Source organism: Trachurus trachurus (assembly GCF_905171665.1).
Source record: "Trachurus trachurus genome assembly, chromosome: 8".
NCBI classification, from domain to species: Eukaryota; Metazoa; Chordata; class Actinopteri; order Carangiformes; family Carangidae; genus Trachurus; species Trachurus trachurus.
The window spans coordinates 22084592-22107002 of record NC_139905.1 but is presented as its reverse complement, the minus strand read 5'-3'; the positions used below and the strand labels follow the sequence as shown (position 1 = coordinate 22107002).

Sequence of the window (22411 nt, the reverse complement as noted above, 5' to 3'; positions counted from 1 at the left end):
TACATCCACAATAACCAACTGTCACACCCATCTCTATGCTGACGATACAATTCTTTACTGTGTCTCCGATACCCCACACTCTGCCATTGAAGCCCTCCAGCAAGCCTTCAACAAACTCCAGTATTCTCTTTTCAATCTCAATTTAATTCTAAATACGGACAAAACCAAGTACATGATCTTCTCAAAATCCAGAAATACAATAAATACCAACTTATGTATCACCACTCATTCTGGACATGACATACAAAGAGTCACTGAATACAAATATTTAGGCATCTGGCTGGATCAAAAACTTACATATAAATATCATATCGACAACCTTGCAGTTAGATTAAAACAAAAACTTGGATATTTCTATAGAAACAAATCTAACTTTCCATTAATTTATAGAAAGTGTATAATAGAGGCCGTTTTGATGCCTGTTCTGGATTACGGTGATGTCATCTACAGGCATGCATCTGCTTCTATTCTTGCCTCACTCGACTCATTATACCACTCTGCTCTCAGATTTATCACCGGATCCACTTATTCTACCCATCACTGCGTACTGTATAAGAAAGTAGGATGGGCTCCTTTATCAATCAGAAGAGACATACATTACTACCTTTTTATTTATAAAGCTTTAACTGGCTTTACACCAACATATCTTAGTAATTTATTGAACTGGCCATCTCAAATTTATTCAACTCGTTCAAATGATTATCTAACACTCCAGGTTCCTCGGACGGATTCAGCTTTCGGTAGAACTGCATTCAGTTTTTCTGCTGCTCATACCTGGAACTCTCTTCAACGATCTCTGAAAATGAATTCATTTGTTACCCCAGGCCAGTTTAAAAACATGATCATAAATATGCATACTTTTGAATGCAATTGTTTTAAAAAATCCTAAAAAATTGTTGATAATGTCTGATCATATTGCTGTTGATGTATTTTTATGATCACTGTATTTGTTATATGATTGCTGTTGATTTGATGTGCTCTCGATGCCATTGGAAATGAGGGTTTTACCCTCAATGGCTTTCGAGATCTAAATAAAGGTTAAACAAACAAACAAAGTTTCACATATTGTTTCCAAAGCTCGAGACTGAATTCCTTCTAAATTTGCCATTAACCAGGGACATTTGAATGTATGTCACTGACTGTGGCTTGAAGGAAAAACTGTCCATTTTCCAAGGACATGTCATTAGAGAGGAGTCCCATATCCTGACAGACGTGATGTTATGTACAACCACAGGGAGATTATACAGTGAGTGAAGGAAAGATCTGTGCATTATGATAATCCAGTTGGTGAGTAGGATGTGGGACTGGACAGAAAAAAACTCCCACACCTCCTATCTTTTAACACCAAGCAACCCAAAGAGAAAGTGTTAAAACTTTTGAATAACATAATCAACAAAGGGCAAACCTTGTGTATTAACTATAACACTGCAACACTGCCCTTCCAATAACAACAACAACAACATCAAGCTGAAGCTTCTGAACTAGACATTCCTCTGAGGCAGCGGAGGAATGTGGAGCAGGACACACCCGCGAGATGTCAGAGGATTCCCTCAGCGACGGACAGGGAACAGAGCGGGAGAAGACAGGAGGAGGAGGAGAGACACAGAAACGACACATGAAAAACAAATAAAGGTGGAAGAGAGTTTATAAAGCACTGCAGCATTTTAGCCTGTGAATGAGGCAGAACCAATCGCAGAAAGAGATAGGAGGACGGAGAGAAACACACAGACACACACAGACACACACAGACTTCCGACTGCCTTGCTTCACTGAGGAAGCTCCTCTCTCCGGAAGCACAGAGGCAGAAACATTCCCAACAAAGCATTCCATTGTCTCCGTCTCTCCGTTCACAAGTATTTTTAGGGAATCCAGCATCCTGCTACAGAGTCCCGGTGATGAGCCTCTGTGTGTATGTGTATGTGTATGTGTATGTGTATGTGTATGTGTATGTGTATGTGTATGTGTATGTGTATGTGTATGTGTGTGTGTGTGCGCACATCGGAGAAACAGCTGAAACACTTCCCCAACCGGAACACCGCGTTTTGGCAGCCGGTACAAAGCCTCACTGTCTAAAAACGACCCTCCTTTGCACACACACACACACAGACACACACACACACACACACACGTCTTATCAGGGCCCTCGTTAGGCCTCAGTTCTGCCCACTTCCCTAAACAAGCTTAGTTAATGAGGGGTTTGGCCAACCAGTGAGACAGTCGCATAGCAGAATAAAAAAGAAACACAAGAGAAGCCCTGTGATACACTGCCAGGGTATCAACACAGGAATGCAGCAAAGATGTCTGTAGCATTAAAGCATTGGGGGAAAAAAGTTTCTAGTGTGTACAAAAAGAATAAAATAAAAATATCAACAACAGCGTGCACATTGCTAGTTTATCCATGGGATCTGCGTCTGTGCTCTAAAACTCTAAAACCACCGTCCCGCTGTGGTTTTCTCCAGTTCACTTCTGCTCAGCTTTCATACATGGCTGCACACAACCACATGGATGTTGGTGGGGGGGGGGGTGGACAAAACAACAAACACTTCAATCTGAAGCCCTGTAGAAAACACTATTAAATGCCTTTGACTTCTAGGGGTAGGGGTCTGTTTGTGGCCACAGTTTGTCTTTGTTTACACAGTTCTCCAGTGTTTGGCCATGGTATCAACTGTCAGCCATTCCCCTTTGCCTCATTATGCAAGTTTATGTAAGCTGATGCATCTGCTGTAAACAGATGAGTCAGCAGATCGTGCAGCCTTTTGTGTCAGGTAAAAACTTGGTTTGGACCCTTTACTTTTTCTTTGTTGTATGACAAGAGAACGTTTCTAAACTATTTCTAACAAGTTATTAAACAACCCAGATCAGATTAGGATGACAGCATCAACAGAAGCAAACAGCTCTGCAACAATAAACACACTTTAAATGAAGCGTTGGTAAAGCCTGATCTGTAAACTAAAGTACAGGATGTGAGATTACCTTTTTCCCACTCAACCCAACCCACCTCAGATCAGTGTGAAGAACACACAAACATTTCCCATGAGAACTTCAACAGTTTGTTGGGGGAAACTGTATGTTTGTGTTCAACCTCATCAGTGATAATTAAGAGACTACTGAGTAAATGTTCTCAGATTTACCTGAGCTCAGCTTCACTGACATTCAATACACACTGTAGCTCGTTTATTCCCCCCTAAACTTCTAGTCCCAAACCACATCTGCTCAAATTCCAGCCCACTGCTGTAAATGTCCAATGCACCACTGTCCCAGAACAGGTGCTGCTACAGCTCCGTTCTGTGGTAGTTCACGATCTGCATCTGACTCACTCACATCCAGAAAACATGTATTATTCAATAACGACTTGACAACTGGCACTGAGAATATTTTTCACCGGTTTTACAATACGTGATGTCTCCTGCTCCCTTTTTCCTTTTCTCATAACATCATACAGGAGATCTGACTGTTCTCATGGTCCCTGAACCACATGACCCCGCCCTTTCTGCTGCTGCGAGGGTCAACTGGGATATTTGTCTCTGGCTGCATGTGTGTGTGTGTCCGACCTGCTCAGCTGGAGCTGTGAGGGGAGGAAACTGGAGTGTTTCAAGGGAAGTTGTACTCTGGCAGCAACGGAGAGGAGAGAAGGCGGCCAAAATGTGAGTCAGTGAGAGAATTTTAGGTCAAGACGGAGAAGACACAGAGAATTAACATGGAAAGCGTTTTACAAAATAATACTGTCGTTAGCGGTTGTGTTGTAGTATACATGATGTTACCAGGGATTTTCTGGGCCAACACTGACTAAAAGACCGACCTGAACACAACATACTTCAATTAAACTGCAAGGTAACCGAGTCACTGCAACATGAGCAGCCACTGATTTCAAAAAGATCAAACGTGATGTAACGTTTTTCTACTGGTCAACCAACGTTTTGCTGTCTGTAAAGTGGTTGATGCCACAGTCTCACCTCTGCATGACCTGATCCTGGAGCAGCGTCTGGCTGTCTTTCAGCGAGAGGCAGGGCAGCTGCAGGAAGTACACGCCCCCTCCCTCCGTTCCAATGCAGAGCAGGTCACATGACTTCAGCAAGAGGAGGACGGTCACTCGGGTGGTGCTGGGAAGAAGAGGATAAGTGAGCATGTTAATGACTTGGACGAGCATGCGTGCAAGATCGTCCAATGGGCAGACAGAGTGACGGGAGGGGGGCTAATACAAACATAAACAATCAAAAAAAAAAGGACAAAAGAGGCTCTTGAATACCTGCAGCTCTCAATGCCAGGTCTTCCTGGGAGGCAATAGTCTCCCACTTCCTGGAGGGAGACCACACCCTCTCTCTTGACCCCTCCCACCTCTCTAGGAGCGCTCGCCACAAGCTCCCACAGGTGAATGGTGTTGTCATCCAGCAGTGACAGCAGGCGGCCCTACGACACAGCAAGTCGGAAGGTTAATGTCACACATCCGTTTGGCCGCAACTGTCATATTTCCACTCAGGCTGCACAGAGATTTGTTTTATTTTTACACTTGGCATGGAGCTGGCTCACCTGTCCGGGCAGGAAGTGGATCTGTGTAACTGCGGTGGTGTCTCTGTGTAGTCCTGTGAACTCCACACCAGGGGCCCCGTAACTGTGAGGATCCCGTCAAGGAAATACACAGCATGGCAAACGTTCACAGTGACGAGAGCAGCTCTGAGAAGAGTTGCCTGTGTGCAGTCTAATAAATGTATCTTTGTCACTTATTTCACAACAGGAATGCATCCTTTATAAAGCTTGCAGAGACACTGACACACTTGTATAACTTAAATGTTACTTTCTTTGCAGCACTCATTATTATTTTTGACTAAATAGCTCAGAGCTGTTCATATGATACGATGTGTGACTGTTGGTCCCTAATAAGAAAATATCAGGGGGACGTGAGTGATACCTAAAGGAGGTAATGTAATGCGCCTGATTGTTCATTTTACACATAAAGAAAATAAAGTGTCATTACATCAGCATGGACAAACCAATACAGATAAGGCAGGGGACCAGTGTAACCATTCTGTCTCTTCCTGTCCACAGCTGCAGTTTAGCATTACGTGTCAAGCATGGCATCAACACTGCAGTTAAAAAATGCATCACTGGTGGGGTAAGGAGATTAGGGGCAAAAAGTGTGAACCAAATGGCAAATGTTATTTCTGGCAGTGTGGGAGGTCACGGCAGATCACAACAGGCACAAGCATGAACCCACCATGTTCCTCTGTCTCCTCCAGACAGACACAAACTGCACAACACAATCCATGCACTTAAAAGCATCTTTCATTCCTCATAACATTTTCTTTTAACGTCGAGTTAAAATGTGTGACTGGGAGTGACAGAGCTCACGTCTGGTAATTCTGAGCAGAACAAACACGCCAGTGAGGTGTAATAGCAGGGGAGAAATCACAACATTACAAACAACCTGCATAGCAATTACCAACACCACCAGATGACGCAGATGCTGAAAACCAGCACCCTGTACGTGTGAGTGGGTATAATCAGCGGCATTCTTCACAGAGCTCTTCCTTTGTTAGCCCAGTAAATGAAGCCGAGCTGATAAAAGGAAAAGACTACTCTCAAGAACTGTGACGCCATGCACACAACTAGGCTAAATTGGGCTAAACTGCGAATTAGCACACACCCGCTAGCAGCTGAACACACATATATACACACAGACACACAGACTTGTGAGCAACACCGACACACTTGAGCACACTGCTTACATAAGCCTGTAGGAATGTGGATTAAAAATGCAGAAAAGAGGAAATCTGAAGAGTTCTCATGTTTGTATATGACTGTGTACAGAGCTGGTTTCTCTATTCGTGCCGCTATTGTCTTCATTATTCTCTGCTTTATCTGAGAAAAAATATAATATTGTACCAAGATAAATGTCCTCCTCTCTTCACTTGTGTTCATGTTTTCACTTTATCAGCACTAGCTTCTTTCCTGCTCTCAGCACGCCCAGGGAGAATTGTCTCTACATCCACTTATTCTGAATTCTACCATCCTCTCTTCCCTCGGCTTTGTCCCTTCGTTCCGCGGGAAGTCGGTGATATTCCTTCAGCACCGTTCCCCGTTCGCTTTCAATTTCGCCTCTCTTCTGCTCAACTTAAATCCCACTTTGCTCGTTCCCTCCCTGTCCTGATCCCCTGGAGATCCGACTGAGGGTTATAACAGCATTCCTTCAGTGTTGTCACTTCCTGTCCCTGGGTTTTATTCGCTGCAATAACACATGCCTCAGACAGCTGGAGGTGGAGGTGTGAGAGGAACATTCACTCCTGGATCATAAACCACAAGTCCAGATAATAGCAAGACAGATAAGTGACAGAGGAACCAAAACAAAGCACAGTTATATAAATATATCCTGTACACTACATGCTGAAGCAATAGTTTGACATTGTGGGAAATATACAGGTTTTTTTCTTGCTGAGAATTAGATGAGGAGCTACAGCCAATAGCTGGTCAGCTTGGGTTACAGGAAATATGGGTGAGCCATACTCCATCTAAAAGGGAGCAAGGTTACATCAACCGGCACATCTATAGTCAGCAATTAACATGTCATATCAAGTTTAGATGTTTTACAGTGGACTATAACAAGATGTTGTTAGTGGTGGTTGTTGTTTTAACACTACATCTTTTGTGGACAGATTTGAACCTCTGACCTATGGAAAGAGATTCATGCAGACTAGTCTCTGCTTAAAGCAAAGCTAACTGGCTGCTGGCATCACTTCTTATCGCTCAGTAATCAGCGTTAGGTATCGATCTTCTCATCTAATGCTGAGAATAAAGTATATTTCCAGGTTGGACTGTATGATATGACGAAATACATAGAAAGATGTTTAGAGGTTCATTCAATGCTTCATCATTTATCTTATTTTGTCACAGATTGCACACAGACATGTTTTCATCATTTGGGCACCACCTTACATTCTATTATGTGGCACCAACTGAGGCAAGACATTTGCAATATATGATTCAATGTGTAATAACTGGGCTTTCTATGTGATCCTCTGATACATACTACAGTACTTATTCATTGAATGATTTATACTTGGATATGATATTTAGGTCATATCATCACACCACCCTTCATCAAAGAAGAGAAGGAAACAGCAACTGCAAAATGTTGTATACTCTGGTCCAGGGAAGATGTTGGACACTAACAGGCAAACATGTCATGCATTAAAACAGTTGTACTGCTGCTGCGGACATGAAAGTGAGAAAATTGACAGGAAAGTAAGTAAAAAGAGAAAAAACAAAAACAAATCAAAGTTCCAGAGCAGAGGATCAAAGATCGGAGGGACTGGAAACAGATGGACAGCAGTGGTTTGTGCCTGTATCCCGGCTATGTAATGATGTGTCCCAGCTATTTAATGTTAACCACAGCTCATTCATCTCAAATCTATACAGTTCCCTCAATTTTAGGATGGCTGTGCCAAAAAAGAGCGCAAGGAAAGTTGTCAGCACATGCAGGGAAAAAAATATAAGACCACAAATGACTATTTAAGACTGTGTCAGAGCCTTGACACTTGGCTGGTCTGTAGCACCTCTGACAAGAACCAGGCCACTAACCATCTCCAATTTCAGGCTTTGTCATTCCAAAGAGTCCCAGATAAATACGTCTGACAGTCAGGAGAACAGATGTACGGCAGAGGTTTTTATTAAAAATCAAGAGAGAAGATAAATTAGAATGTGCACGATGAGGACAAGTGAAAAAGCTAACAGCTGAAATGTGGCACATGGTTCCCAGATGACACGCACACACACACACTCATTTCCTGGTCCTGGTGATGTCAGAGGACAGCTGGTGGAGGATTCCCGGTCATGATGTCATCACCTCCTCACTGGGGATGGCTGTGTGTGTGTGTGTGTGTGTGTGTGTGTGTGTGTGTGTGTGTGTGTGTGTGTGTGTGTGTGTGTGTGTGTGTGTGTGTGTGTGTGTGTGTGTGTGTGTGTGTGTGTGTGTGTGTGTGTGTGTGTGTGTGTGTGTGTGTGTGTGTGCTCTGAAATAAGCTCCCTCCTCTATCTGCTGATTGGCCATTATTACAGGTTCTCTGTACCAGTGGGCAGATAATAAATGTGTCACCCTGCCCCCACCCCCCAACCGCCTCCCTCTGCCAGGCAGTTACTTTAAAAACAGAAACATGAACTTGCTATTATAGTTTGCATCAGATAGTCAAACTCAAATGAATACACATGAAGCTGCAGCTCTTGTTAACCTGTTTAACCCTATGAACCCTAGACTGAAAGACGAGATATGGGCATTAACTATGCCAAGTTGCCAACATGTTTAAGCTGACATTAGTTTAGCGCATGAGCAGGTTTGCCAGTTTGCAGCAAACACAAATTACAGAATATTTCAATCTGAAAACAACATTCATTTACATTGTTAAAATCAAAGGTCTCTCTTCTTCTGGCTGCTGTTGTAATAGATGCCACTTGGTCTTAGAGTATGGAAAGTAAACTCCGGGAACAGGCTTAATTTTCTCAAGGAGACCACTGAATAAAATGCTGAATAGCATGCCAGCATTAGCCAATTACCACTAGGCTGATGGGACTATCATTACTTTTGTATGTATTTGGTCATAATGTTAATTATTGGAGAAATTAAAAGTTTTTGAAATCAGTAGTAAGTACGCTCGACAGAGAGGCAAGGAACTATTTGCTTTAATTCAGTACACACTGTCTTTAACTTGACTGCCAGTTCCCTTTCTTAGTCATTTTGATTAGATGATGAATTTGCCATCTCAGAACATGCCACATAAGAATAAACTTAACTTCAGGATGTGGATTCTAAAAAAGAAAAAAAAAGGAGGGACAGATGAAAGGAACTGGTCCAAACACTCAGGATGCCTTGCAAGAAACATCAGAGGCTTCTTCCACTGTTCAAACACGGAAACACACCAACACACAAGGCCTTCACACCAGAGGCTGAAGGCAGTCACGTCAGTACTGAATACAGAGCTAGAAACACTGAGTCAAACTGACTCAAAGCAGTAACTCAAAGGCTGTCTCCATCCAATTTTGAATGAAAGCAATAAAATGAAGTGAGACAAGCAGCAAGTGCATGTATGTACATATACACATAAACTTAAAGTTGTGAAATAAATGTTCAGGTGGTTTCTTAAAAAGTTGCAATAAAGGTTCAGAAATAAAAACAGGAGACAAATCTTTGAACAACCTGTTGAATGACAGTGACAGTGCTGATCAGTGCAAGGAAACCAGTCATTCATCTGCATGTTCTGAGTGTGTAACTCACAAAGATTTGCTACATTGCTCACCAGACAGCCCTGAAATGCACACAATGGAGGCCTACAGTAACTCATAATCACTCACTCACAGACACACACACACTCACTCACTCCCCCCCCCACACACACAAGTGCAATTGCCCGGTGATGCAAAGAGCAAGCGTTAGCAAGGATAAAGCGATTTCACGGTCTGAATACAGACAAACAGAAGGCATTGTCCTCTATGCGGACACACAGGCAACAGCCAGCACACCCTCTAACACACACACACACACACACACACACACAAGATAGGGATGGACAGGAAGGAAGGATGGATCATTAAACCCAAGGATGAATGTAGACAAATGTGAAAGTCCACACACAGAGAGAATGAAACAATCTAGACCGAGGAAAGGGTGAAAAAAGTTTAGGAAGGTGCTTTAGAGTTTATACTCCAAACTTCAGAGGAATCATCTGTGAGCATTTCTCCAACTCCCTTTCCTCCCTACACACATAGCAACACGCACACATTTACAAAGTCTTGAAGACGTTTGGCAAAAGGCTGTCTACAACATGACAAGCCAAACAACTCCACCCACACACTAGAGAAACAATCCCGTCTCATTTGCATCCTCTCCCTCCGCTCGTACCTCTCCACCTCCCACACTCCCATTTCTGTCCCACTCACTCAGTGCACGCTCCCCCTGACACCGCGGCACTCAGACTGGATGTTCATGACTGTCAAGTCAGCAACAAAACACCTTCACTGTCACACTGCAAACACTCACAGTCCCCGCAGGACGAGTTGTAATGATTCTGATGACTGGAACAAATTGACAGTGTTCAACTGTAACACCGGCGAACACAGGGAAACCGAGGCCACTGTTTCATTACTTCTATAGGAAAAATATCACTAACTGTGCTGCCATCATACAGTATCTGTAATATACTACAACATTTTTATTTACACCATTTGCAATGGCGTTGAGTGGACTGACAAAATAACAGTTAAACCAAGGATATCAAATTAAACAAACAGGAATCAAACAAAACAGAAGTTAAAACGTCAGAGATGTAAAGTCTGACATGACCACAGGATCATTTTTAGATGCTAAAAGCACTTCTTTCAAGATCAGTGTGAATTTGAGGGACGTGAAGCGTTAGCCTATTGATAGTAATGATGCTAATTAGCAATAGATAGCTTGCTGACAAACTAGCAAACAAAAAGATGCATTCTGGGATTAGTAGCACACCGTTTTTGTTCCAGTGTTGATTGTTTTCTGTATAGATAGATTTCCTGATTTGGATACATTTGCACTTACTATTTAGTCAGTCAATACAAGGTTACTCCGTAAATGCACTGTATATGGAGAGATTTCAGGCACACTCGCTGTGAGCATATTAGCATTTCAATGTAAGCATTGAGTTCGGTGCCAAGTGCCAAGTTAGCGCGACCATTACTCTGCATTTTTTCCTCGCTTTCTCTTGTGAAATCCACTCGCCCGTCTCTCCTCTTTTAACTCTTCACTGGGATTCATTGTTTTCACACAACTGTGACTTGCCAGATCAGATAAATGTTTTCTTTTCGGTTCCTAAACACTCTCATTCAAAAACCTATCCAGTCTGTCCAAGTCGGTGAGACCCCCCACCCTTATCCCGACAGACAGTCCCCTTCAACTTGCTGCCAACTGGGCAGGCAAGTGTGTGTGTCCATTCATCTGTAAGTGTGTATAGGTGTGGGGGGGTGTGGGGGCTGAAGAGGAGGCCGGCACCGACCAAAGAGGGGAGGGTGAAGAGGCTGTGTAAGACAGAACAGAATAGGAGGGTGGGGAGGGGGTTTAAAGGTCCTGCGATTCTTCAAGAATATCAATGAGGGACGAGCTATAGCCAGGGGACGAAGTGACAAACAGAGAAAAACCAAAAGAAAGATGGAGGAGAGAGAGACAAAACAAAAACATAATGGGAAGAATGAGGAAAAGGAATAAAGGAGCATGAGGAGTGGGCAGTGCAGTGATAGACAAAATACTTTATATGGCAAAATAAGTGGAGAGTAGGCAGTGAGTGGGTGAGAGGAGAAGTAAGAGGGAAGAGGTGAAGGGTGGGAAGAATGAATCGCAATGATTTTCTCGTAACCGTGCCTTTAAATACTGACTTACAGTTTTATTCAACACAAAACAAAAAAAGGAATGTAGCTTATATAACATGATATTTCGTAGTAGCCCACAAATGAGGCTGTAATACAAAACCACAGTCTGTGCAGTTGAGTATGAAAACAAATTAATGTGACAAACAAAAAGCTGGAACTGGGAGGGAAAAGCTGCAGCACAATTGGAAACGGAAATGAGTGGTCTCAAAAAGCACATGGGGAATTCACTGTTTTCTCCACAAACTACAAAATAAAAGTGTTGACTTCCAAGGACGGATAAACAATTCAGGATTCCTTCACATTCACAATAAGTTGAAGCAGCTGTCAGCACAGTCAGCTCAGGGCACAGGTCAAGAAACTAAAGGAAGAAACTTACTCCATTCACTGTTTAAGTCAGAATGTGTCTGGCACTGTTGCACCGCAAAAAGAGCATGATTCACATTGTGACCGTGTGAATTTCAGGCCAGTCCAAAATCAACAGCGACTACGCAATGTCAGCAAACACATGTACACCACACTAAGTATGAAAAGTGGCCAAGTGTTCCCAAAATCTGAAGAAATGCAAAGAAGAAGAAAAAAACAAAGCATCGGATGTTATGGACCAACACATTCCAGCACTCGCAACCAACTGGTGCAGAGATTAGATCCAATGAATTGTTACAACGCAGGGTGATCAAGCAGTGTGGTGTGGTGTGGTGGGTGTGTGTGTGTGTGTGTGTGTCCAACAGGATGTCAGACAGACAGAGGGAGAGCTGACAGCTGGAGCACACCCACAAACACACTGATCAAAGCGCTACGGTGCGTCTGTGTGTGTAAATATTAGCTCGTCCCTCTGACTGTTGGATCGTCAATACTGAAGCTTCATGGTCAAAGTTTCAATGCGATCCAGCACATACTGGATGAGGCAGATGCAAGCACAGCCTACAGTCGTACTCTTTTAGACAGATGTGTGTGTTTGAGTGTGTTATATACAGATACAGTCTGAGTATCTTTTTTTTTTTTTATACCTTTAAACCATAAATGACACCTTTCTACCAACACACTGGTGTGCTGAGCTGCAGACTTTAAAAATCCTGCAGTCTGCAAGCACTTCTCATCCCAGGCAACTGTGCTGGTTGTCTTGGAAACCAATTCAAAAGCTCCCTTTATTAAGACTAGACTCAGCAACAAAGCTCTTACTCACCCAATCTGCGCATACACACACGCACGCACGCACGCACGCACGCACACACACAGAGGGAGGGTTAACCCAGGGCAACGCAACATGCATTCCATGACAGGAGACAGACTCCTCAAGATCGCCCCACCACCCCCACACATGATCTCTGTCGACATACGCACACAAAAAAACTCCACACCACATTGTCCCCTTCCCTCTGCCGAGCCCCAGTCTGTGGTCGAAGCAGAAACTCTCAGGACGTAATATGACTCTGCCTTTATAAACACGCAGAGAGCGAAAGAAGGAGAAAAGGAAAGAACAAGTGAGAAACTGGAGCGCCGCGCATGTGAACAAGAGGAGGAGGAGGAGGAGGAGGAGGAGGAGGAGGAGGAGAAACCACGCCAGCACTCAAAACAGTAGTTCAGACACCAACCAAAAAAACTCCACATTTAGCAATTTTCCACTTCTTCGTTGTAATTGAGTCAATAAACCAATAACAACTATGTGCTCAACACACACACACACACACACACCGACCGTACAGCCCAGCTCAGGAGTCAGTGTGTGAGTCGAACCACATCTGGCACTACGGGCTGCGAGTGTGTGTGTGTGTGTGTGTGTGTGTTACAGTATGAGCAGGTATGCTGCCAAGCTCTTCTAGGTCAAACTCATGTCAGTCGGTCTGTGAGATTATCGGGGAATGTGGACACACACACACACGTTTAAAAATGAAGGCTGTCGCTTCATCTCAACCAGACTTTCAGAACAAAAGCTGCCAATCACCCACTGAGACCCCAACATTACAGCTGATTGGTCGATCAATTAGTCATTTAAGGAATCTGGATGATTTCTGGCAAAACAAACATTTTCTACTTCCAACTTCTCAAATGTGAAGATTTGCTGTTCATCTCAGGGGCTCATAACGCTGGAAAAAGCTCATCACATTGTTCTGGGACACAGGTGACGTTTGCCTGGAGGGGTGACAACAGTTTTCACTTCACAGTTGAGAATTTAAGGACATTGTTTGTTTGAAAATGACTCCCTCAAAACTGCTTCATTCATTTTATTTCAATTGATTTATTTCTGCAGTTCTAGTCTGAAACAAAATGCTGCATTCAGTTACAAACTTTTACTCTAAACTTTGCAGATATTCCCTCAGGGGCATGCACGCCGACTTTCCAGAAATTCCGACAGCAGCTGGGTCCTTGTTAAAGAAGTAGCAGGACTTTGCTGCAGCACCAGTCATTTTGTAGGTATACCATACATTCTAGCTATTTGGCCTCCCCCTCTGTCTCTTTCACACTCCCTTGTCTTCGCTGTCTCTGTTTATCTCCATCTCTCCCCTCCTCCATCTCTCCGTCCATCCATCTCTCTCCGGGGTGCAAGTGCCTGGTACTACCAGTCTCTCTCTCTCTCTCTCTCTCTCTCTCTCTCTCTCCCCCTCCCTCGCTCTCCGAACACTGCATCTCAGAGAGCTGATTCTTCACTCTGATGCATCTGCACGTACACAAAACCAGCCTCCCTTCACGCACTGATAAATAAATCTGTACATACCGACTAAATAACTACGCACAGTTTGAATGAACATACAAACACTGGCATTTCTTTCTTGTTAAGCAATCTTCTTCCTTGCTCTCCACTGCAGCTCGCACGCTCTCACATGAAACATGCGAGACAAACGTGAAACATGTGAGGCAGACATGCAAAACATACTTGCTGTTCGCTTCAAGACACATGCCTTTACACTTTCTAAGGATGACGACGAGCTGAGGCTGAAGAGGAAAACCAAATACTGTCAACAGCCTGATGTTAGCCTGCAACTAACTACAGAGCACATCATTGTAAAACCATGACAGAGTTGGAGGCCATGGGGAGATAAGCGAGATCAACAAGATGTCACAGAGTTGTGTTATGTGGACAGTTCATGAGCCTCTGAGTTGCTGGAATTTTTGACACAACCAAAACCCTGAGCCAAAGTCTGGCTTTTGCAGCAATGCAGATCACAGTCCAAACCAATGCTAATATATAACAGTTCAGCCAGTTCCAGCTCATCCTGTTTTGCTCGGTCGTTAAGAGCCTCGTCACTGCCGGGGTTCCATTCACGCCGACCGCAAACTAAAAAGAAAATGCAGTTGTGGTTCCTCTCGGTCTCCTTAGTCTCATTTTCAGAATCATGGCTCAACAGATCAATCAGCTATGATAACATTATACTCACCACTTTAATTGCAGCAATCTGCAATTGTGGTGTTGAGTGTTACAGCTGAGTAAAGCAGGGCACAGCACAAACACATGCAGTCGGATGATCATGTAAGTGGTAAACAAACCTCCAATTTCACCATATTAGCTAAAGAGCTTCGCCAGAAATTACTCTGAAGCCGAGTGCACCTGAACTGCTGGTGTCGTATAGAAACTAAGAGCTTGCACTACTTCACCAAGTAGTAGCCAGGTTTTATTATGTATAAGACAAGAGGTTGTTCTTTCCATGTCCATACATCCTGACATCGTACTGTCACACTTCATGTTTTACTCTCTCTTTGTGTAACTGATGGTTTGTTTACGTGCCTGTTCGCTCAGGCTGCCCACCATAGTAAAATCCTTTCCAACAATGTCACCATATTCTTAGATAACAGGCATTTAGTTAAATTAGGAACATGTTGCTATAAACCATTGGATTCGGCCACAACTATGAAAATATCACCCAGGAAAATTAATAAATAGCCGGTCTTTGAATATTGTCAGTTTAGTGGGGAATGACAGATCAGTCTTCTTCGCTTTAGTGGTGCAGACAGTGCAACTCCCCCCAGAGACAGACAGCACACACAGCAACACGCTGCTCTGCTCTGCTCTACTGTTATATAAACAGCTCTGCTGCAGATACAGCCGATCAGTTTTTCCTCAACATCCACAGAACGCTTTGAGCAGGGAAGCTCGACAGCCCTGTGAGGGAAACAGAACCCGACTTATAGCTCAATTAGCCTTTAAACAGAACAAAAGCGGGGAACTGTTGTGTTTTCTGAATCACAATGACAACAGTGGGTCTCATCCTTCAATGTGCACAGGAGACGAAGAATGTGAAATCAAACAAGCATGACAGATGCATGAGACGGTGACAAACCTGAAGCAGAAGACGGCACAGCAGCTGCACCACGGAGCTGATGTACAGACAAACAGAGCAGCACCTCACTGGGTGTTCTCTACCAGCCTCTGTGCAGAGCACTGCTTAGACAGTTTCTGACCTGTGAGTTTGGATTTTGGGTTCACACAGTCCAGTCGTATGTCACGCGCTCTCACAGCAGCTCTCGGTCATAATTATACAGGATTAAGACAATTAAAAAAGGTACAAAGTAGTTGGTGCTGATAAAGGATACACTTTGATGGCTCCTGACTTTGTGCCGATGGCCATAAGCTGCAGTTTGGGGTCAAAGGCCAAAGCGCTGGGCTGATGTGGAAACCCATGTTCCACAGTCTGCAGGAGAAAAGAGAGGCCGAGAGAAAGAGTGGGAAAGACAAACAGACAGAGACACATTAACAGCTGACACAAGAAAACACTCGCATTCATTTTTCTGACATTTTCCCTAATTCACCCTCCCATGTCTGTGCGTGCCTCTGCCCAGCAGACTGAGGAGGCAGCGAGGCGTCTAAGAGGGAGGACTCCCTTAATAAAGTTGGAGGAAAGTTCTTAAAAAGCACTGATGGCAGCAGCATTGCTTTATTCTAACACTCCGTAGACCTTGTTAAATGAGATTAACATCAATTCACAGCTTTTCACTCTGCCCATGTGAGGAAAAAGGCGAGACAGCTGGGAAAGCATTTAGCTCTATAGAGACAAAAAACAAACAGAGAACATGTAGAGGGACACCTAAATCTATTGAAAAAAAAAAAGAGAGGATGCGTGGACTTCAAAGTTTTGTGGCCAAGGACCACTGACCGGGTTCTGTGTCAAACAAACCTGGAAATACACTTGCCAAGTTAGATATGAAGTCAAACATTAACTCTGTCTTTCCTATAAGTACCGACCCTACCACACAAAAACCAAGACAAACACAGTCACATCAAAGTAACACTCCTGTTGAGAGACCACCCCTGTGATAGTTGTGGCAGCTGGTGCCCAACCTTAAAAAATTGCGTTCGTGTGTTTGTTGTCACGGTCCAATAAATAGTTAATGGACTTTATGAGACATTATACACCATTTTGACAACATCAATGTACTCCGTTTTAGTAGCAAAGCAAAAGCAATGTGTCCACCTACACACTCTTACTGCTGTCAAAAGATGACATTATCAACACTGGTGTTCGTAATGCACCAGTTCCTTCCTCTGTCAAATATAACAGTGCATGAAATGTCTTTGAAGCGTTTGTCTGTGTCTTTGTCTATCACTTTTTCATAGACATTCACAGACACAAGTGCTGCAGTGAAGCAATATCTCAAAGGTGATTAAAAGAAATGGGAGTCACCAGAGCGAAGTCTATAAAAATATGTAGCCTATGTCTGCATGAAATAATGAATTTAGCAAAAGGCTGCATAGCAACACAACTGAATGTTTTATGAAGGGTCAGGTCATGGACCAAAGCGTGACAATGAAAACTGTGCATTACAACTCTTTATCTATTTGCCTCCGACCGAAATGAGAAAAAATATTACAGTCAAAACCATGCTGCTGTTTATTTTCCTTCATACTCTTTCAGGTTTTTTTGCACTGCTGCTCTAGATGATCGTGTCTGAGCAGAGTTCATTTTCTTGTGTCACCCACTCTGCATGATAAACTGTGGCTTTCAACATCAAAAAGTTTGGACAGCTCCTCTCCCTGGAACACTCTGCTCTACTTTTTGAGTGACACGGTGTGCAGACAGGCAGCGGCGCTCTCTGAACAGCTCAAGTGCGACGTGCGTACATCGTATACAAGTGAAGACCCTCTTGTCAGCTCCATCGAGAAATGACGTGCAATCGATGACCGATGTGCACCATTATCAACACATCCCTGAGGCAGATAATTGTTTGTATCAACAATCTGCTATCAGTTTTCAGCCATGACTATAGGTAAGTCCATACACACCGCATCCGTTACACTTTGATTAGATGTAACAATGCCTATTGTCCCTGATATGTGAGATAAAAAGTGCTGCAACCTACTTTTAGGTTGACACCTGTTCAACAGCAGTGACATCATCACGAATTGGAATCAGGATGCAGCTTGAGTCGAGTCCAAATTGGCCAAACCGTTGCAATTGTTTGCCTAAAAGCTTATCACCTCCTTTTATTGATGCTGCCGTGCATGTCGGACATTGGTGCTTTTCTTTTCAAAAACAATGACATCACACTCATACACTGGAAACTTGGTGGAAAAACGGTTGAAATGGTGGTTTTATTTTATGGGGAAAGACAAGCGTGCTTGGTTGAACCATCTGTAAAATGGTCACTTCAAGCCAGGCTGGAAACACCACGGCTGCCATGTATTTGACACACTTCGCATGAGTGCCACTGCTTACCAACAGAGCAGCACGTCTGTTACTGTTACCTACGATAAATATCCCATGTGATAATAACATTATCGCCAAGCAGGCAGGCTGAGCAGATTTTGTCTCTGACGAGGAAAACCAAAATTAAAACCGACGCTGTACAAATATTCCCTCATTTCATCCATTTTAGATGACGATGCTGCAGCCTGTGTTCAGACACAGAGATGATACAACAGTTGCATTGATGCTGAAAACCTGTGTAGGCCTAATCTTTCCACCAATGAGACAAATGATCAGGGATCATTAAAGCAATCAATAAAGAATTATCCCAATAGGCAGAATCAATGATAGCACTGTTGTCAATAAATAAATATTATTTAACAACCCTTGACAACATGCAGCTTCCTGGAAAAGATACGGAAGTTGTTCAGACCAGTAACTCCTCAAATAGATAACAGCACTGTCCAGATGGGAATGGTGTCGTATGTGTAGACATAATGTGAAGTCAAGCTTCAGGAAGCTGAAATTTACTGTACATGAACTGGTTTATATCAATGTGGACATGATGCCAGAGTTGAGCTGTATGAAACCTGACACTGGTGGTTTTAAGTGAACAAGAAGAAGAGGTCTGAGCCCTCAGCAGCAGCAGCAGTGAAGAAAACATCCCAGCAGGCTGATAACACACAGAGCTGTGAAAGTGGTACAGGAGTTAAAACTGTCACCACCACACTGACAGCCATCTTGATCAATATCTGTAGTATTGGTCACAGTGCCAGTATGAAGCATCAGACTGCAGCAACACAGCTCAAAGTGATCTTGTTAATCTAAAACCCGCTAATCCCTGCGACTCACACCATCAGCTGCTGCTGATTAATTACAGTAATGTCAGGTCTGCGGAGACAAGTTTGCCCGGTACACTTTGAATGCTGGCCTCGCTTGGGTGAGAGCCAATTAACACGCCAATTAACAACTAAACCGTTCACGCACGCACGCGCACACACTCGCACACACGCATCCCTCTGCACGTTCAACTCCTGCACTTATCAGCTCATGTGTGTTTCTAGCTGGAGGTGAGCCGCCGGGGTAAATGCTGTGCGGTGCTTAACTTCAAATCCAGTTCCGTTTACAGAAACAAGCCTGTTTTTAGTTTCGGGGAGCAGCAGAGGAGGAGAGCAGGACTCCCCCGTCCCCCTCCCACTCCTCTTGTCCCGTTACTTTACCTTGTTGAAGGCGAAAAGCTCCTGTTTTATCTTCTCCCTCTGCGGGTCGGTGCCCTGCCGACGAAACCTAAACTTCATCATCTTGAAGCCGGGCGGGGGGCTCAGGCAGGACCCGGTGAGAGGGGGACACGGGGGGGAACGACCCTCTCGGGCTCTCGGCGACAGCGGAGGACGATGCTAAAGCTAGCTAACCGACTGGCCCATGCAGGCTGAACGCGGGGCTGCGACGCTGCTGCTCCTGCTGCTGCTGCGGCGGCGGCGGCGGCTCTGCTCCTCTCCTCTCCTCCCTCCTGGAGCTGTTTAGGTCGCGGTGGGTTTGACCACAGCCCCCTCCCCTCTCCTCCTCCCCCCGCCCTCCGTTCCCGTTCCCAGTTCACACGGACCCCGTTATTGTGAACCAATGAGGGCGAAGAAATCTGCGAGCAATTACACAGCGACGCCCACACAGCGCAGCGCTCCGGCGAGGGGGCGCTGGGTTTGTAGCACGGGACGCGCCGGGGACCACCGCCCCACTACAGGCATCCGTACTGGGCGATGGACGGCGAGTCTGTTGGAGTAAATGAAACTATCATGCGATAAACAGCCACTAAGAGTTAATAAGAGCAAAGCAAGTGAACTTGTTCACCTCAAATTGTTGACTAATTGTTAATTTTTTACAACAGTATGTTTGGGATTATGTCAATTACTGGATGTTTGTCACATGTAAGACGTATTGTCCCCCTCAAAACCATGTTATGGTATTATGATTGATCTATTTTTGTAATTTATATTGTCTGCACTGCAGCTCCTCTCTCTTTCCCTTTATACTGTACACAATTTTACCAGTCTCTTCTTTATTTTGTCTTTTATTTCATTCATATTTTTGTGTTACTATTTTTGTGCTTACGTATTTTAATATGTCTCCCTAGCTCTCTTCTTGGGAAACACAGTTATTTGTGTGTTTCTTTTCTTTGTAGTCTATAATGTTCTTGATCTTTTTTAAGGAAAGACATTTCTTTACTTTCTGTTCCACATTGGTCTTACAGTTCATTTTGCGAAAGTATAATGTTCATGTTCATGTTAATAAAAAAAAAAACAAGAACCAAAGTCACACTGACATTTACGCTAAAAACTTTAATTTACAACATTCACAATTGCATCAGTTATGTACATCAGCTATTTACAAAAATATATACATTGTATATATAGGCTTTTATATAAATAATTTCTCTTAGTGCAAAGTGTTCACTGGTCTATCATGTGGCCTATAACACTATTTGCCAAAATAAATTATATTAAAAAAAAAAATCTTTTTTGAGGTTTATAAAGAATTTACTGTGACATGGGCCCAAACCTAATAAATGATGTATTATATCAAATCCCAGGTATCCAGTCATGTTAAGGGGAAGATGCAGTCAAACCTAAGTTTGCGAAATGTTCATTTCAATTTCTCTTTGTGCAGAGCTGACTGCAGTGGGGGTTTTACCCTCATTTAGTGCAATACCACAACTATTTTAATTCAGTGTTGCCCAAAGATCAAGGCTAATCAAATCATACTATTTTTCTGAAGTGGGGAAGTAAAGTTGATTAAAGGGGCCTTGTCCATTGTAATCACAGCCCCCTAAATCAGGCATAGTAGAAAAGATCTCAAGAAGTTCTGGTTGAAAGAGAGTCTGGCTCTCTGTTTCTACACCTTAAACTGAATTGCAATATAGCCTATGTGTTTTACTCATTGCACACCGCATGTTAAAGTGTTTGCAAGGTACAGGATACTGAGCTGGTGTATGTGTTGTGCACAGAAATATAAGTGAACTATACGAAAGGTGTTTGAATGATTAATGAACCATCAAAAAATAAATCAGCAATACCTGATGATTGATTTATCATTCTGTCATTTTTTCCGGGCTCTAGCTTGTCCAATGTGAACTGACAGTGTTTTGGTTTTTGGACTGTTTGTTGGACAAAACAAGCTGACAAGTTAACTATCAAACCAAGGAATTAGTTGAGAAAATATTAGTCAGAAAATAAGTCAGAGGCCACATTTCTGGAATACACCACTCCCCAATGTCACTGTACATTCATTGTGATATTGAAACATTATCCTTGAATATCAAAATATTATATAGAGGTAGATACCATGTGTGTGTGTGTGTGTGTGTGTGTGTGTGTGTGTGTGTGTGTGTGTGTGTGTGTGTGTGTGTGTGTGTGTGTGTGTGTGTGTGTGTGTGTGTGTGTGTGTGTGTTATAGCAGTGTGATTTCGCTCGGTGGCAGCGTGAGTCTCTTTTCTCTGACAGACAACATGTTCTCCATGTGCATGGCAATGACTCGGCACAGCTCCAGGCCCTGGAACACACACACACACACACACAGATATAGAAACAACATGGCTCTTAAGGTACAGATGAATTACATATATTTGTATATATCTCTCCTTTTTTTCTTTGCCCCTACACACCTGCTCCAGCTGTAGCTGCATGATACGCTGGTTGAGCAGGTCTCCTATCATGATCTCCACATACGGGTAACTAGAGCCCGAAGTTGGTCTCTGGGTGCGAGTTGACTGGACCTCCTTCAGAGGGAAACGCACCATGGTCTCCTGATTACACACACAAAGAACCAAATGTATGCAAAACATGCACAGGTATTTAGAGTCACATGATTTGGTATCTAGATAATGTTTTTTTTTTATCCTGTGTTTGGTTTGTTGGTTAGTGAGAAGACAAACAAAAGGATGGACAAAGGCAGGTAGAATAGCATAACCAGCAGAGGGCGACAAATACTTTGTTTTGAAATGACTATATTATTATGTAGCAGCTGCTTTTTAACCTAAATGGGTCAATGCCAAGTCAAGTGAACACATGTCCTATGTCAAATTCATACTATTTCACACATCCAGTTGCCCGCTACCATATCTCACCAACTGGTCCTGAAATATGAAGCATGCAACATTACACAGACCGGATTTGCATTTGATTGGATAATCTGATAGTGTGACTAGTGTGAATGTTTATCTGTAACATACATGAGTATCCTTGTTAAGAAAGTGCAGTCCATTCAGATTTACGGCCAGGATACACGGGGCGTGGATGGACACAGAGCTCGAACTCTGGATGTAGAAGAAGGAGGAGCCAAACATAGGGAACGCACTGACCAGACCTGGACAAAAAAAACAAAAGACACAAAGACATCACAAGTAATTTCCGTCGGTTATTTTA

The 22411-nt window shown here is 43.3% G+C and overlaps 2 protein-coding genes across 3 annotated transcripts in view; both read right to left on the bottom strand.

The window, feature by feature from the left end:
- Nucleotides 1-19916, bottom strand: part of llgl1 (LLGL scribble cell polarity complex component 1) — a 37364-nt gene extending 17448 nt beyond the window's left edge. Inside the window, exons 1-5 of one of the 2 annotated variants that reach the window (XM_083977096.1) lie at nt 19217-19916; nt 15907-16004; nt 4528-4609; nt 4247-4407; nt 3954-4100 (exon numbers count right to left, since the gene is read on the bottom strand). In XM_083977096.1, the coding sequence (XP_083833222.1) occupies nt 3954-4100; nt 4247-4407; nt 4528-4609; nt 15907-16004; nt 19217-19297 (569 nt within the window). In that variant the 5' untranslated portion in view covers nt 19298-19916. Of the gene's footprint in view, nt 1-3953; nt 4101-4246; nt 4408-4527; nt 4610-14753; nt 15610-15906; nt 16005-19216 lie in introns of those variants that run through there. The other variant, XM_083977097.1, reaches the window with a different exon arrangement.
- Nucleotides 19917-21437: 1521 nt separating this feature from the next.
- The window catches only part of LOC310990587 (unconventional myosin-XV-like), a gene marked incomplete at its 3' end in the record, with an annotated part of 30469 nt that continues 29495 nt past the window's right edge, over nt 21438-22411 (bottom strand). The window contains exons 62-64 of the mRNA XM_083978025.1: nt 22219-22352; nt 21652-21792; nt 21438-21539 (exon numbers count right to left, since the gene is read on the bottom strand). Coding sequence (XP_083834151.1) covers nt 21438-21539; nt 21652-21792; nt 22219-22352 — 377 coding nt within the window. The remainder of the gene's footprint in view (nt 21540-21651; nt 21793-22218; nt 22353-22411) is intronic.